The sequence below is a fragment of the Agrilus planipennis genome, unplaced genomic scaffold, assembly GCF_000699045.2.
Source record: "Agrilus planipennis isolate EAB-ADULT unplaced genomic scaffold, Apla_2.0 scaffold5, whole genome shotgun sequence".
NCBI lineage: Eukaryota > Metazoa > Arthropoda > Insecta > Coleoptera > Buprestidae > Agrilus > Agrilus planipennis.
Genome location: NW_020442468.1, coordinates 1,148,404 through 1,164,405, shown reverse-complemented (window position 1 = coordinate 1,164,405; position 16,002 = coordinate 1,148,404). Strand labels below are relative to the sequence as shown.

General features: G+C 33.6%; 1 protein-coding gene across 3 annotated transcripts in view; it reads left to right on the top strand.

Moving 5' to 3' along the window:
* LOC108736377 (calpain-9) overlaps positions 1 to 15,994 on the top strand; it is a 120,982-nt gene extending 104,988 nt beyond the window's left edge. For 2 of the 3 annotated variants that reach the window (XM_018468782.1, XM_018468798.1), the window contains 10 exons: positions 5,009 to 5,149; positions 5,208 to 5,382; positions 13,832 to 14,076; positions 14,139 to 14,311; positions 14,513 to 14,718; positions 14,776 to 14,933; positions 14,994 to 15,066; positions 15,127 to 15,607; positions 15,671 to 15,726; positions 15,784 to 15,994. In XM_018468782.1, the coding sequence (XP_018324284.1) occupies positions 5,009 to 5,149; positions 5,208 to 5,382; positions 13,832 to 14,076; positions 14,139 to 14,311; positions 14,513 to 14,718; positions 14,776 to 14,933; positions 14,994 to 15,066; positions 15,127 to 15,607; positions 15,671 to 15,726; positions 15,784 to 15,810 (1,735 nt within the window). In that variant the 3' untranslated portion in view covers positions 15,811 to 15,994. The remainder of the gene's footprint in view (positions 1 to 5,008; positions 5,150 to 5,207; positions 5,383 to 13,831; positions 14,077 to 14,138; positions 14,312 to 14,512; positions 14,719 to 14,775; positions 14,934 to 14,993; positions 15,067 to 15,126; positions 15,608 to 15,670; positions 15,727 to 15,783) is intronic. The other variant, XM_018468791.1, reaches the window with a different exon arrangement.
* The last annotated feature ends 8 nt before the right edge of the window (positions 15,995 to 16,002 follow it).

Here is a 16,002-nt window from a genome sequence, read left to right as displayed (position 1 = left end):
AGGGGCCTCGCACACTCGCGCAACAATCTAATTAGAAAAATATTAGGTAGTAATAGTACATACTACTAATGTTTATTTGAATTTCTTAATAGTCTTAAAAGAAGCCGCAAATTTGCTATCTTTGTCTTTATCAATTTTTTTTAATTTTCGATAAACAATTTTAAAACTGTAAACTTATTTATGAATCACTTTGCATTTTTCAAGTATCATCATTAAAATTAATTCCACAAAGACCAGGGCCTCGCAAAAATTTACCCGCCCGGAACCTTCCGATGGTTAAGGCCGCCCCTGCGCCTAACGACCTTATGATGATAAAATTCCAATAAAAAGTTTCTATATCGTGTAAGGATAATACTGTGAAATAAATAATAATTTTTTGAATTGATGCCTGCGTCCGTTGTAACATGAATAACACATAATACAGATAAAAGCAAGTGCTGGTTGGAATTTCGGTACACGCTAACCGCATACCGCAACCGGCACCCACACGACCTGCTTTCATGTTGCCGATAATTTGCAAAGTAAACATTCGATTCCGGTGAAGAAAACGACAACTGCCATCATGGATCAATTTGTTTACCTCTTGGTTAATATTAACATCTACTTTGTATACCAAACGTTAGGTTTCGTGATTATTTTCCACAATGAGCACGCATGTAACCAAACGGGTACTCATGTGCGAGCGTCGAACTTGACGCATATTAATAATCATCACTGAAACTTCTACTTACTTTAATGGACGACAGGACATTATGGACATATGGAATCTAATTGTAAAATAAAGTTATGTAATTGCCGAGAGGTTTCCGATTGGAGTAAAAGTAGGCCACTGTTATGTTTACAAACATCGTTTGGAATCGTTCAAGGAATGACCAAGCAATCGTACCGTTAGAGGCAACGAACAATAACAAAATTAAATTGAAAACGCGGTACCATTTAAATTTTCAGAGTTTTGTTTTCTGCTGTCCAATTCATCAATAGATAATTTTATATTTGTTGGGTAATATGCAACCTACCCGAAAAGCATCGGCAGCTAGCTGTGTTACTTGGAACTGTCAAGAATTACTGAATTATATTTGATGTTTTTCGTACTATTACAGTGGATTATCACTTCTAGATGGATATGAACTAATTTTAGAGTTACCAAAATTGTAGATGTTTTTGTGGAAATAGCTTTTTGCTCATAACAAAGTTCATCAAGTTTTGACGGAGTTCTCGTCATTGTAAATAATAATTTTGAAGGAATTGATAAACACAAATAATGTTGGGGGATGTTAGACTGATTTAGAAGATTAATACAAAATACTGATGATATTTCCAAAAATTTTCCGATGTGTTTTAACGGTTTCTTCTCATATTTGGGTTTTTCTGTCGCCTTCGAAGGTCTTCCCCATGACCTTGCCTTGGATTAGTAAGGAACAGTTGGCAGGTCATGATTCATGTAGGATGAATAACTGAGGAATTAACGTGAGAGTAAGTAAATAATATAAGGATAAGCTAAAACGTGAAATAAGAATATGAGAAGGTAAGAGAGAGAGGAAATCTTGATATTTGGACATAGCATGGGAACTACTAACACACATTTGACCCTTACTTTGTGAGGTTCCTGGGCACCGGTCCCAAATGCCCTTTTATAAATTCGGTCATGGATTCTAAGAGTTATTGACAAAACTGAATAAAGCTTTAAAATAAATGCTAGGTTCACGAATAGTATCTACGTCTTCAGTACAAATGTGAGCAGCATAGTCTACTTTAATTTTCTTTTATTGTTTAGTTTAATTGTCTTAGGCAGTTAGTTCATTTGCATCAACTGTTGTTTCCTTGACGTCATAACGACGTGGCGGATCTTCTGTTGGCATTTTGGAGATAGTTCTTCTCGATTAGAGATGCCATGTTCCCAATACAAATTAATATAAAATAGGATAACATTTATTTACTAATTTTGAAAAGCAGTCATACAACACGACCAAGTCTTGTACTATAACCTCAAATCAATTTCCTTTCTCCTAAGTTACGTAAAGTTTCCATACATGTTGGTTATTATAAGCATTGTATTCTAATATATTAAGCTGCCTGAAAATTATTTCAATCACAAATAGAAAAACCTGTTATTGTTACACTTAGCCTAGGTAATTAAAAGGTTTTTTATTTTCCATTTTCTATCGAGCGTGTATTAAATTCAATCGTGTGTATTCAATAACTTAATAAGTTCCTGTCATCACCACGTTAACCAGATAAATACGTACAGTAACAGCTACAGTTATCCCTATAAATCGAGAGGAATTCTAACAGAACAAACGCTCTCAAGAATTCGCCGCAATCGTTTTACAAAAGGAACAACAAATCAAAAGCAAAGCAATGAATAATGAAAAGAAGAAAAAACACAACAACAACAACAAGAAATGGGGCATCTGCAAAGGCCAATTATTAAAAGAATAAGTTCGACATTAATCAAAGTCAACTGCTAACTTGAACGAGTATCGCGTTTTAAAAGAATTCTTCGGTTAATACGATTTCTTTATAGGTTTGCCCCGGGGAGCCTATCAAAGGAAATTTGAAATATGATATCAAACATCTAGAGTAATTAGAAGAAAATAACTTTGCAAAGTGTTGCTTTTATTGCAAACAAAACATGCGCACGTTGCAAGACGTCTCGCAAAATATTTCACTTATTGAAACGCAAACAAAACATCCTCCGTATTTACGTATGTACTACAGTTCAACAAACTGTAACATCAATACATCGTTTGTAATTTACTACTACTTTTGGTGTATAATAGGGCGTATGGATTAAACTATACAGAAAGTGTCTAAATAAACACATACAGATGCATTAATTGATAATTTATTTAACATTCGATAATAAAATAATGGAAAATTGGAAACGGAAATAAATATTTTGCCTAAATTTACCATGAGCGAAATAAACATCATCATTGACGTATTGTTTGAGTAGTTCAAATGAACCAAGACATGAAACCATATAAAGACGACAAATATAGCAAATTATTGATATGTAAAGTTACAGAAATATTTACTCTTGTATTTAAACATTAATACCTGTTTTCAAGCCATTATTTATTGCAAACGAATATGCATAAAACATTTATAAACAATGAACCCTATAAATCCTTGGGTCTTAAAACGTATTCGCTTAAATTTACCACTAGCGAAATTGGCATTATCATTCAAGTATTGTTTGAGTAGTTCAAATGAACTAAAACATGAAGGCATATAGTGACTACAAATACTGCAAATTGTTGATACGTAAAGTTGCAGAAATATTTACACTTGTAAACTGGAAGCAGTATTTACCTAAAAAATGTTTTTTTTTATCACGAAAAAATCACACTGTGTATCTTTCTTCTACACTGTTGCCCATGTTCTTGTAGTTCGTGTGCATCAAAGCCGTTTGATTTGCACTCTCGATCTTGAGATGCTTCTGACGTCATAGCTATCGAGACAATTTAATTCAGAAATTTAAACATTAATACCTGTTTTCAAGCTACTATTTATTGCAAACGAATATACATAAAACATTTATAAACAATGAACCTTATAAATCCTTGGGTCTTAAAACGTATTCGCTTAAATTTACCACTAGCGAAATTGACATTATCATTCAAGTATTGTTTGAGTAGTTCAAATGAACTAAAACATGAAGGCATATAATGACTACAAATACTGCAAATTGTTGATATGTAAAGTTGCAGAAATATAAGATGTAAACTGAAAGCAGTAGATACCTAAAAAATGTTTTTTTTTATTTATCACAAAAAAGTCACACTGTGTATCTTTCTTCTACACTGTTGTCCATGTTCTCGTAGTTCGTCTGCATCAAAGCCTTTTGATTTGCTCTCTCGATCGTGACATACTTCTGACGTCATTGCTATTGAGACAGTTTAATTCAAAAATTTAAACATTAATGCCTGTTTTCAAACTATTATTTATTGCAAACGAATATACATAAAACATTTATAAACAATGAACTTTGTAAATACATGGGCCTTAAAACGTATTTGTAATAAATCCAAATCTCCTAACACCTTTCCCATTTCATGATTTGTTACGTTATAACATTTCTCTTATTTTAATATTGTTCTACTATAATTTAACGTACCTTTCCAATGGTAAACTAATTTGAATAAATTTGCACTACCATAAATAAAAATGGCAATAACGGACAATTTTTTTCATGTTTAAACTTCTAAAAAACAATTTTTAAATATGACTGCTTAACTTAGAAGTTTACAATTTATATTCAAAGCGAAAGGCAACTGCTTAACTGTTTTCATAAAAATTTATAACTTTTAAATCCTTACGAAGAACTGTAGTAATTTTACATTCCTCTCAAAATATGCAATTCCTTTCACTGATAAAAAATTAATTTTCGTCTCTGTTAAATTATGCGGCTATTAAAATTCGTTAATAATTAAATCTTCAAAACAGTGGATACTGTTTTTCTTCCTGACATACCTACATACCCAAATAACTGTAATAGAAAGTGAGTTAAATGATTTCATTTCTGCGGAGCAACGGTTAAACTGGGTAGCTAAATACGCCACCTCCTACAGACCACCCAGTATCGTTTAATTTAATCGACGAGTGAAATCTTGTTCTACAAATAACTCTAATTAAGAACTGATAACTAGTTGCGGCACCTGGAAAAATTGTACTTTATGAATTTTCCTGTCTCAGTTCGCAGAAGCTTTGCGTGCAATCCTCTAATGAAAAGACTTAATTGCATTTATCAGGAGACTGAAGAAATAACCTGGAGCTAGGCATAATACAGCTAACTGTTATGGCCGATTAACACGATTTAGATTAATGATCTTGAGCTGGTTGGTTACAGAATATAAGCTTTACCTATTTCTAATATTACACCAAAAATATATACGTCCACACTAGAAATCTTTGGATATAAATATACATTTTCTAGATTTTTGACTCTCTTTTTTTTTTCTTCGTCGATTTTCATAGTTTTAAGGGAGCGTTTCTTTTGTTATAGGTTTAGGTTTTGGCATTTTGGGGAATGGAGAGAAATTCTGGTGGACGACAAACTGCCAACATTCAAAGGTCGTTTGGTTTATATGCATTCCACGAACGCCACTGAATTTTGGGCAGCACTATTAGAAAAGGCTTACGCAAAGTACTTGCCCTAATTTTTTTTATTAAGTATTTTTTGTTACAATGCCTGCACTTTTCAGATTTTACGGCTGCTATGAGAATTTATCTCACGGTTCCACCACCAGAGCACTGCAAGATTTAACTGGGGGTATTGTACAAAGTTTCAGTTTAACCCACCAGGATCGATTTCTAACATTCCAAGTACTAAACAGTGCAGTTCCTAGATCTAGTCTTCTAATAGCTAACATTACACCGGTAAGTGAATTTTAACTCATTGAAGTGTTTGCAGGTCAATGGGCTAATATGACTTGGGGAATCAAAACGGTACCTATACAATACAAGTATTTTAAAACTGGTTCAAACTTCAAACGTTACACATTCTTAAAACACGTTATTTTCTTTAATATCTAATGAATCATAACTGAAATCCGCATATGTGAAAAGCAAAATAGTCTTCAAACGTTACACATTCTTAAAATACGTTCTTTTCTCTAATGCCTAATGANGTATTGAAAAAAAAATTAAAAAGAATTGCTGATTTTTTTTTCTATTTTTTGACGAATTTTTATATGTATTATTATAAACAAGGGTTTGAACCGAACCCGAACCGGAACAAAAACCGGAACGAACAGGCTTGTTTTTCCGAATCGTGAACAGGGCCGATCCTGGCGACGGGCGAAAATTGGGGAAAATCCCCCCCCCCGTCGTCGTCAAATTTGGGACATGAGACCGCACAAAGGGCGGCCTACCCAGGATCGGCCCTGTCTATATAATTATATATATGCGTTCCGGTAAAAAAAAATTAGCACAACACCACTGTTCGAAGGTATCTTTGGTAGGTACATGGCATGAATTCTGCGATTTGAAAAAGAGGCATTAACAGAAATAAAATAGGTGGTAAATTTTATTAGTAGGTAAAACCAATAAGGCTTATAATTAAAAGGAATTTTAGAGATGTAGGGTACAGTAGTAATAATATAAGAAACGAGGCAGAGGTTATTTTGATAGAAAATGCCGAAAAGGCAGATATATGGAAAGAATATTTAGAGAACCTATACTCAGGCCATGAATTAGGAGATGTATTAGAGAAGGAAGATAGTGTGGAGATAGATGAGTTAGGTTGTCCCATGAGAGAAGAGTTCGATGTAGCATTAAAAAACTTAAAGAATAATAAGGTGCCAGGTGTAGATGGGATACAGGGGGAAATTCTAAAACATTCTAAAATAGTTAGTCACATTTACGAGACAAGGAAAATTCCAGACGATTATAAACGGAACGTGGTAGTAACCATACCTAAAAAGAGAGGCATTTATAACAATTAGCTTAACTTCTCATGCGTCAAAAATCTTAACTAGAATTATACAGAAGAGGATGGAAAAAAGGGCGGAAGAATTATTAGGGGAAGATCAATTTGGGTTTAGAAGAAATAGAGGAATGCGAGAGGCCATTCTAGCTTTACGGGTAACAATAGAGAAAACGTTAGAAAAAAAAAGAGTGCGTATATTACAGGCAGAAACAGAAGTTAGAAGGGGTAGAGGTAGACCTAGATTAGATTAGTGTTCGCAAATGTTTAAGGCAGTGGTTTCCAACCTTTTTGTACCTGCGCCCCCCTTTAAAAAAAAATTGTTGCGCCCCCTTAATTTTTCTAAAAATCTAATTTCATAAATACTCCACTGATATTCCAGCAAGAGTATGGATGGATGTTTTAGCATTTGTACCCGAAAAATTCGCGGCGAGGATTGTGGATTACGTATACCTATTTTGCTGATTCATTTTTTTGACACCTATTCGACTTTTTTGGTTTGTATTCGAAAATGATATTTTGGAAACAGCTGCATGCTCGCTTTGCCCCTAGGGGGGCGCGCCCCACAAGTTGGAAACCACTGGGTTAAGGATTTGGGTTGTTCTAGTTTTATGGAAATGCGAAGATTAGTTCAGGATAGGAAAGAGTTGAAGTGCGTATCCAACCAGTCTTACGCCTAACCAGGGGCGGCCTTTGGGGGTGGCGAACAGGGCAACCGCCCGGGGTCTCGCTCTTGCAGGGGCCTCTCACACGCCCACAACAATCTAATTAGAAAAATATTAGGTAGTAATAGTATATACCACTAATGTTTATTTGAATTTCTTAATAGTCTTAAAAGAAACGGCAAATTTGCTATCTTTGTCTATCAATTTTTTTTAATTTTCGGTAAACAATTTTAAGACTGTAAACTTTTTTATGAATCACTTTGCATTTTTCAAGTTTCATCATTAAAATTAATTCCACAAAGACCAGGGCCTCGCAAAAATTTACCCGCCCGGAACCTTCCGATGGTTAAGGCCGCCCCTGCGCCTAACGACCTTATGATGATAAAATTCCAATAAAAAGTTTCTATATCGTGTAAGGATAATACTGTGAAATAAATAATAATTTTTTGAATTGATGCCTGCGTCCGTTGTAACATGAATAACACATAATACAGATAAAAGCAAGTGCTGGTTGGAATTTCGGTACACGCTAACCGCATACCGCAACCGGCACCCACACGACCTGCTTTCATGTTGCCGATAATTTGCAAAGTAAACATTCGATTCCGGTGAAGAAAACGACAACTGCCATCATGGATCAATTTGTTTACCTCTTGGTTAATATTAACATCTACTTTGTATACCAAACGTTAGGTTTCGTGATTATTTTCCACAATGAGCACGCATGTAACCAAACGGGTACTCATGTGCGAGCGTCGAACTTGACGCATATTAATAATCATCACTGAAACTTCTACTTACTTTAATGGACGACAGGACATTATGGACATATGGAATCTAATTGTAAAATAAAGTTATGTAATTGCCGAGAGGTTTCCGATTGGAGTAAAAGTAGGCCACTGTTATGTTTACAAACATCGTTTGGAATCGTTCAAGGAATGACCAAGCAATCGTACCGTTAGAGGCAACGAACAATAACAAAATTAAATTGAAAACGCGGTACCATTTAAATTTTCAGAGTTTTGTTTTCTGCTGTCCAATTCATCAATAGATAATTTTATATTTGTTGGGTAATATGCAACCTACCCGAAAAGCATCGGCAGCTAGCTGTGTTACTTGGAACTGTCAAGAATTACTGAATTATATTTGATGTTTTTCGTACTATTACAGTGGATTATCACTTCTAGATGGATATGAACTAATTTTAGAGTTACCAAAATTGTAGATGTTTTTGTGGAAATAGCTTTTTGCTCATAACAAAGTTCATCAAGTTTTGACGGAGTTCTCGTCATTGTAAATAATAATTTTGAAGGAATTGATAAACACAAATAATGTTGGGGGATGTTAGACTGATTTAGAAGATTAATACAAAATACTGATGATATTTCCAAAAATTTTCCGATGTGTTTTAACGGTTTCTTCTCATATTTGGGTTTTTCTGTCGCCTTCGAAGGTCTTCCCCATGACCTTGCCTTGGATTAGTAAGGAACAGTTGGCAGGTCATGATTCATGTAGGATGAATAACTGAGGAATTAACGTGAGAGTAAGTAAATAATATAAGGATAAGCTAAAACGTGAAATAAGAATATGAGAAGGTAAGAGAGAGAGGAAATCTTGATATTTGGACATAGCATGGGAACTACTAACACACATTTGACCCTTACTTTGTGAGGTTCCTGGGCACCGGTCCCAAATGCCCTTTTATAAATTCGGTCATGGATTCTAAGAGTTATTGACAAAACTGAATAAAGCTTTAAAATAAATGCTAGGTTCACGAATAGTATCTACGTCTTCAGTACAAATGTGAGCAGCATAGTCTACTTTAATTTTCTTTTATTGTTTAGTTTAATTGTCTTAGGCAGTTAGTTCATTTGCATCAACTGTTGTTTCCTTGACGTCATAACGACGTGGCGGATCTTCTGTTGGCATTTTGGAGATAGTTCTTCTCGATTAGAGATGCCATGTTCCCAATACAAATTAATATAAAATAGGATAACATTTATTTACTAATTTTGAAAAGCAGTCATACAACACGACCAAGTCTTGTACTATAACCTCAAATCAATTTCCTTTCTCCTAAGTTACGTAAAGTTTCCATACATGTTGGTTATTATAAGCATTGTATTCTAATATATTAAGCTGCCTGAAAATTATTTCAATCACAAATAGAAAAACCTGTTATTGTTACACTTAGCCTAGGTAATTAAAAGGTTTTTTATTTTCCATTTTCTATCGAGCGTGTATTAAATTCAATCGTGTGTATTCAATAACTTAATAAGTTCCTGTCATCACCACGTTAACCAGATAAATACGTACAGTAACAGCTACAGTTATCCCTATAAATCGAGAGGAATTCTAACAGAACAAACGCTCTCAAGAATTCGCCGCAATCGTTTTACAAAAGGAACAACAAATCAAAAGCAAAGCAATGAATAATGAAAAGAAGAAAAAACACAACAACAACAACAAGAAATGGGGCATCTGCAAAGGCCAATTATTAAAAGAATAAGTTCGACATTAATCAAAGTCAACTGCTAACTTGAACGAGTATCGCGTTTTAAAAGAATTCTTCGGTTAATACGATTTCTTTATAGGTTTGCCCCGGGGAGCCTATCAAAGGAAATTTGAAATATGATATCAAACATCTAGAGTAATTAGAAGAAAATAACTTTGCAAAGTGTTGCTTTTATTGCAAACAAAACATGCGCACGTTGCAAGACGTCTCGCAAAATATTTCACTTATTGAAACGCAAACAAAACATCCTCCGTATTTACGTATGTACTACAGTTCAACAAACTGTAACATCAATACATCGTTTGTAATTTACTACTACTTTTGGTGTATAATAGGGCGTATGGATTAAACTATACAGAAAGTGTCTAAATAAACACATACAGATGCATTAATTGATAATTTATTTAACATTCGATAATAAAATAATGGAAAATTGGAAACGGAAATAAATATTTTGCCTAAATTTACCATGAGCGAAATAAACATCATCATTGACGTATTGTTTGAGTAGTTCAAATGAACCAAGACATGAAACCATATAAAGACGACAAATATAGCAAATTATTGATATGTAAAGTTACAGAAATATTTACTCTTGTATTTAAACATTAATACCTGTTTTCAAGCCATTATTTATTGCAAACGAATATGCATAAAACATTTATAAACAATGAACCCTATAAATCCTTGGGTCTTAAAACGTATTCGCTTAAATTTACCACTAGCGAAATTGGCATTATCATTCAAGTATTGTTTGAGTAGTTCAAATGAACTAAAACATGAAGGCATATAGTGACTACAAATACTGCAAATTGTTGATACGTAAAGTTGCAGAAATATTTACACTTGTAAACTGGAAGCAGTATTTACCTAAAAAATGTTTTTTTTTATCACGAAAAAATCACACTGTGTATCTTTCTTCTACACTGTTGCCCATGTTCTTGTAGTTCGTGTGCATCAAAGCCGTTTGATTTGCACTCTCGATCTTGAGATGCTTCTGACGTCATAGCTATCGAGACAATTTAATTCAGAAATTTAAACATTAATACCTGTTTTCAAGCTACTATTTATTGCAAACGAATATACATAAAACATTTATAAACAATGAACCTTATAAATCCTTGGGTCTTAAAACGTATTCGCTTAAATTTACCACTAGCGAAATTGACATTATCATTCAAGTATTGTTTGAGTAGTTCAAATGAACTAAAACATGAAGGCATATAGTGACTACAAATACTGCAAATTGTTGATACGTAAAGTTGCAGAAATATTTACACTTGTAAACTGGAAGCAGTATTTACCTAAAAAATGTTTTTTTTTATCACGAAAAAATCACACTGTGTATCTTTCTTCTACACTGTTGCCCATGTTCTTGTAGTTCGTGTGCATCAAAGCCGTTTGATTTGCACTCTCGATCTTGAGATGCTTCTGACGTCATAGCTATCGAGACAATTTAATTCAGAAATTTAAACATTAATACCTGTTTTCAAGCTACTATTTATTGCAAACGAATATACATAAAACATTTATAAACAATGAACCTTATAAATCCTTGGGTCTTAAAACGTATTCGCTTAAATTTACCACTAGCGAAATTGACATTATCATTCAAGTATTGTTTGAGTAGTTCAAATGAACTAAAACATGAAGGCATATAGTGACTACAAATACTGCAAATTGTTGATACGTAAAGTTGCAGAAATATTTACACTTGTAAACTGGAAGCAGTATTTACCTAAAAAATGTTTTTTTTTATCACGAAAAAATCACACTGTGTATCTTTCTTCTACACTGTTGCCCATGTTCTTGTAGTTCGTGTGCATCAAAGCCGTTTGATTTGCACTCTCGATCTTGAGATGCTTCTGACGTCATAGCTATCGAGACAATTTAATTCAGAAATTTAAACATTAATACCTGTTTTCAAGCTACTATTTATTGCAAACGAATATACATAAAACATTTATAAACAATGAACCTTATAAATCCTTGGGTCTTAAAACGTATTCGCTTAAATTTACCACTAGCGAAATTGACATTATCATTCAAGTATTGTTTGAGTAGTTCAAATGAACTAAAACATGAAGGCATATAGTGACTACAAATACTGCAAATTGTTGATACGTAAAGTTGCAGAAATATTTACACTTGTAAACTGGAAGCAGTATTTACCTAAAAAATGTTTTTTTTTATCACGAAAAAATCACACTGTGTATCTTTCTTCTACACTGTTGCCCATGTTCTTGTAGTTCGTGTGCATCAAAGCCGTTTGATTTGCACTCTCGATCTTGAGATGCTTCTGACGTCATAGCTATCGAGACAATTTAATTCAGAAATTTAAACATTAATACCTGTTTTCAAGCTACTATTTATTGCAAACGAATATACATAAAACATTTATAAACAATGAACCTTATAAATCCTTGGGTCTTAAAACGTATTCGCTTAAATTTACCACTAGCGAAATTGACATTATCATTCAAGTATTGTTTGAGTAGTTCAAATGAACTAAAACATGAAGGCATATAGTGACTACAAATACTGCAAATTGTTGATACGTAAAGTTGCAGAAATATTTACACTTGTAAACTGGAAGCAGTATTTACCTAAAAAATGTTTTTTTTTATCACGAAAAAATCACACTGTGTATCTTTCTTCTACACTGTTGCCCATGTTCTTGTAGTTCGTGTGCATCAAAGCCGTTTGATTTGCACTCTCGATCTTGAGATGCTTCTGACGTCATAGCTATCGAGACAATTTAATTCAGAAATTTAAACATTAATACCTGTTTTCAAGCTACTATTTATTGCAAACGAATATACATAAAACATTTATAAACAATGAACCTTATAAATCCTTGGGTCTTAAAACGTATTCGCTTAAATTTACCACTAGCGAAATTGACATTATCATTCAAGTATTGTTTGAGTAGTTCAAATGAACTAAAACATGAAGGCATATAGTGACTACAAATACTGCAAATTGTTGATACGTAAAGTTGCAGAAATATTTACACTTGTAAACTGGAAGCAGTATTTACCTAAAAAATGTTTTTTTTTATCACGAAAAAATCACACTGTGTATCTTTCTTCTACACTGTTGCCCATGTTCTTGTAGTTCGTGTGCATCAAAGCCGTTTGATTTGCACTCTCGATCTTGAGATGCTTCTGACGTCATAGCTATCGAGACAATTTAATTCAGAAATTTAAACATTAATACCTGTTTTCAAGCTACTATTTATTGCAAACGAATATACATAAAACATTTATAAACAATGAACCTTATAAATCCTTGGGTCTTAAAACGTATTCGCTTAAATTTACCACTAGCGAAATTGACATTATCATTCAAGTATTGTTTGAGTAGTTCAAATGAACTAAAACATGAAGGCATATAGTGACTACAAATACTGCAAATTGTTGATACGTAAAGTTGCAGAAATATTTACACTTGTAAACTGGAAGCAGTATTTACCTAAAAAATGTTTTTTTTTATCACGAAAAAATCACACTGTGTATCTTTCTTCTACACTGTTGCCCATGTTCTTGTAGTTCGTGTGCATCAAAGCCGTTTGATTTGCACTCTCGATCTTGAGATGCTTCTGACGTCATAGCTATCGAGACAATTTAATTCAGAAATTTAAACATTAATACCTGTTTTCAAGCTACTATTTATTGCAAACGAATATACATAAAACATTTATAAACAATGAACCTTATAAATCCTTGGGTCTTAAAACGTATTCGCTTAAATTTACCACTAGCGAAATTGACATTATCATTCAAGTATTGTTTGAGTAGTTCAAATGAACTAAAACATGAAGGCATATAGTGACTACAAATACTGCAAATTGTTGATACGTAAAGTTGCAGAAATATTTACACTTGTAAACTGGAAGCAGTATTTACCTNCACGTATTTCAAAAGCAAAATAGTCTTTAAACTTTACACATTCTTAAAATACGTTCTTTTCTCTAATGCCTAATGAATTAGAACTGAAATCCACGTATTTCAAAAGCAAAATAGTCTTCAAACGTTACACATTCTTAAAATACGTTCTTTTCTCTAATGCCTAATGAATTAGAACTGAAATCCACGTGTTTCAAAAGCAAAATAGTGTATATACAATAAGAATCTTTCAAAGCAAAATTATGAATTACTTTAAATTCATCCCCTCTGGAAGAAAACAAAAACTACCGAAAATATTACTTCGTCTTTATAGGAAAAGGATACGAAACGTCAACTACGTCTCAGAAATGGCCTGATCACTCAACACGCATACAGTATAACGGGCTTAGCGCGGGTTAGGGGTCCGACTGGAGAAACCCCTTTGGTTCGATTACGTAATCCGTGGGCAAGGGGGGAGTGGTCTGGGGCATGGAGCGAAAGATCGTGGGAATGGGATGGACTCTCCCCTAGAGACAAAGAATTATTAAGTGTCAGGGTTGCTAACGATGGCGAATTTTGGTAGGTTTATTTAATTTTCATAATATCGCTCGGTCAAGGATCGTAACTTGATTGGTTTATAGGATGTCATTTGAAGATTTTGCGCGACATTTTACGCAGTTAGATTTAGTTCATATTGGACCTGATGACTGGATGGTAGAACCTGCTCTTCATTCAAAACAACCCTGGAGAGCAGTACTTGCCAGAAGAAGGTGGAGAGCAGGATATAATGCTGGTGGAGGGCCAACATATTTAGGTAAAAAGAACTAATTCTCCCCCTTCAGTTCTTAAGGTGTAGAAAATTACAATCGGAATAACAAAAAAATACATGAACAAATTTGGATTATCCAAATTCTTTTGTTCAAAAAATTCTGAAATCGGCAATGTTTTCGAAATACTGATGATGGTAGCAACAGACAAGTTATCAATCGATTCGAATTTTGCTGTTTTATTACAGAGACGACTGCCATGAATCCGCAATTCCATATCCAAATTCCTAGAACGTCTTCCAACAAATGCCATGTAGTTGTATCAGTTACTCAAGTCTACGAAACGCACCAAAGTGAATCCAAAAAACGAAAGCCGTTATTTGCTATTGGTTTTGCCGTTTACGAAGTACCTCACGGTATGCCCAGGTTAACTCCTCAATTCGTAACCGATCACGTGAGTCCTCCACTACATTCATTCATCATTCTTGGTCGTATAATGTTAACTTTACAGAAACCACTAGATGTAACAAACCATTCTGTGGCAAGAGAGGTTGTCACATTCTTCACATTACCTGCTGGTGATTACATAGTTGTCCCACAAACAAACGTTCCAAATTTAGATGGAAAATTTTTATTGCGAATCTTCACCGACGAACAAAGCAACATTTGGTAATAAAAAAGTGTTATATTTGTCGCAATTAGATTTGTTTACTTTTATTGCTTTAACAGGGAAGTAAATGAAGATAACATGGTCATCAGAAATATAGTCACAGAATTTTTGGAAGATACTTCTCCAATTTTGGTAACAACACGTTTAAATGTTGAATTTAGCTTTGTAATGATTGTGACATAATCTTTATAGAAAGATGGGAACATAATCCTGAACAAATTACTCCATAAATATCCCACAGAAGTCGATGCAAGTCAGTTACAAAAAATTTTGAAATCCCATTGGAAGATATACTTATCGGAGAAACCGAGTTTGGAGTTGTGCAAAAGTTTAATTATGTTAAGGGACTACAACATTTGTGGTAAAATAAACATAGCAGACATACCAGTAATTATGGCAATGCTTCAGTTTTGGAGGGTACGAAATCATCGATCACCCTGTGCAGATGCCTTTAATAGTATTTGCTACTGTTTGCAGTTGGCCTTTCAAAAGTTCGAAAGAGGTCATAGCAGTGGTAAAACGTCGAGTTATAATTTAAGGTCCCTGTTATGGGAAGCTGGATGTACTGTTAGCAATAAAGTTTTGGAATGTTTGGTTTTAAGATTTGCAAAAAACAGAATACTGACGACCGAAAATTATATCATGGCAATGGTGCGACTCCATTTGGCTCACGGTAATCAAAATGGCTGACTAAATCCAAACATGTGCTTTTTAAAATTCGTTTCTTTGATTTCAGAAAGATACCACAGTTTAGATACCAAAATGAAAAGCAATCCACTTTCTTTAGAAGAGGTAAAAATAAGTAACATTATCTATAAATATTTATAACAAAATGATTGAACATTTTAGATGATATTAATGACAATCTATTCATGATGCAAACGACAATGGAACCTGAAGAGAAACATGTCAACCAAAATGTGATTAAGTTATTAACCAAAGAAAATGTTAAAGTTAAATGTACAAAACGTTGTAAATAATTAAGCGAACACGACGTAGTTAAATCACTATTTATTTTACAAGATAATATTGTACAATTGTAAATAAAAGCTTAAGAATATTTTTATT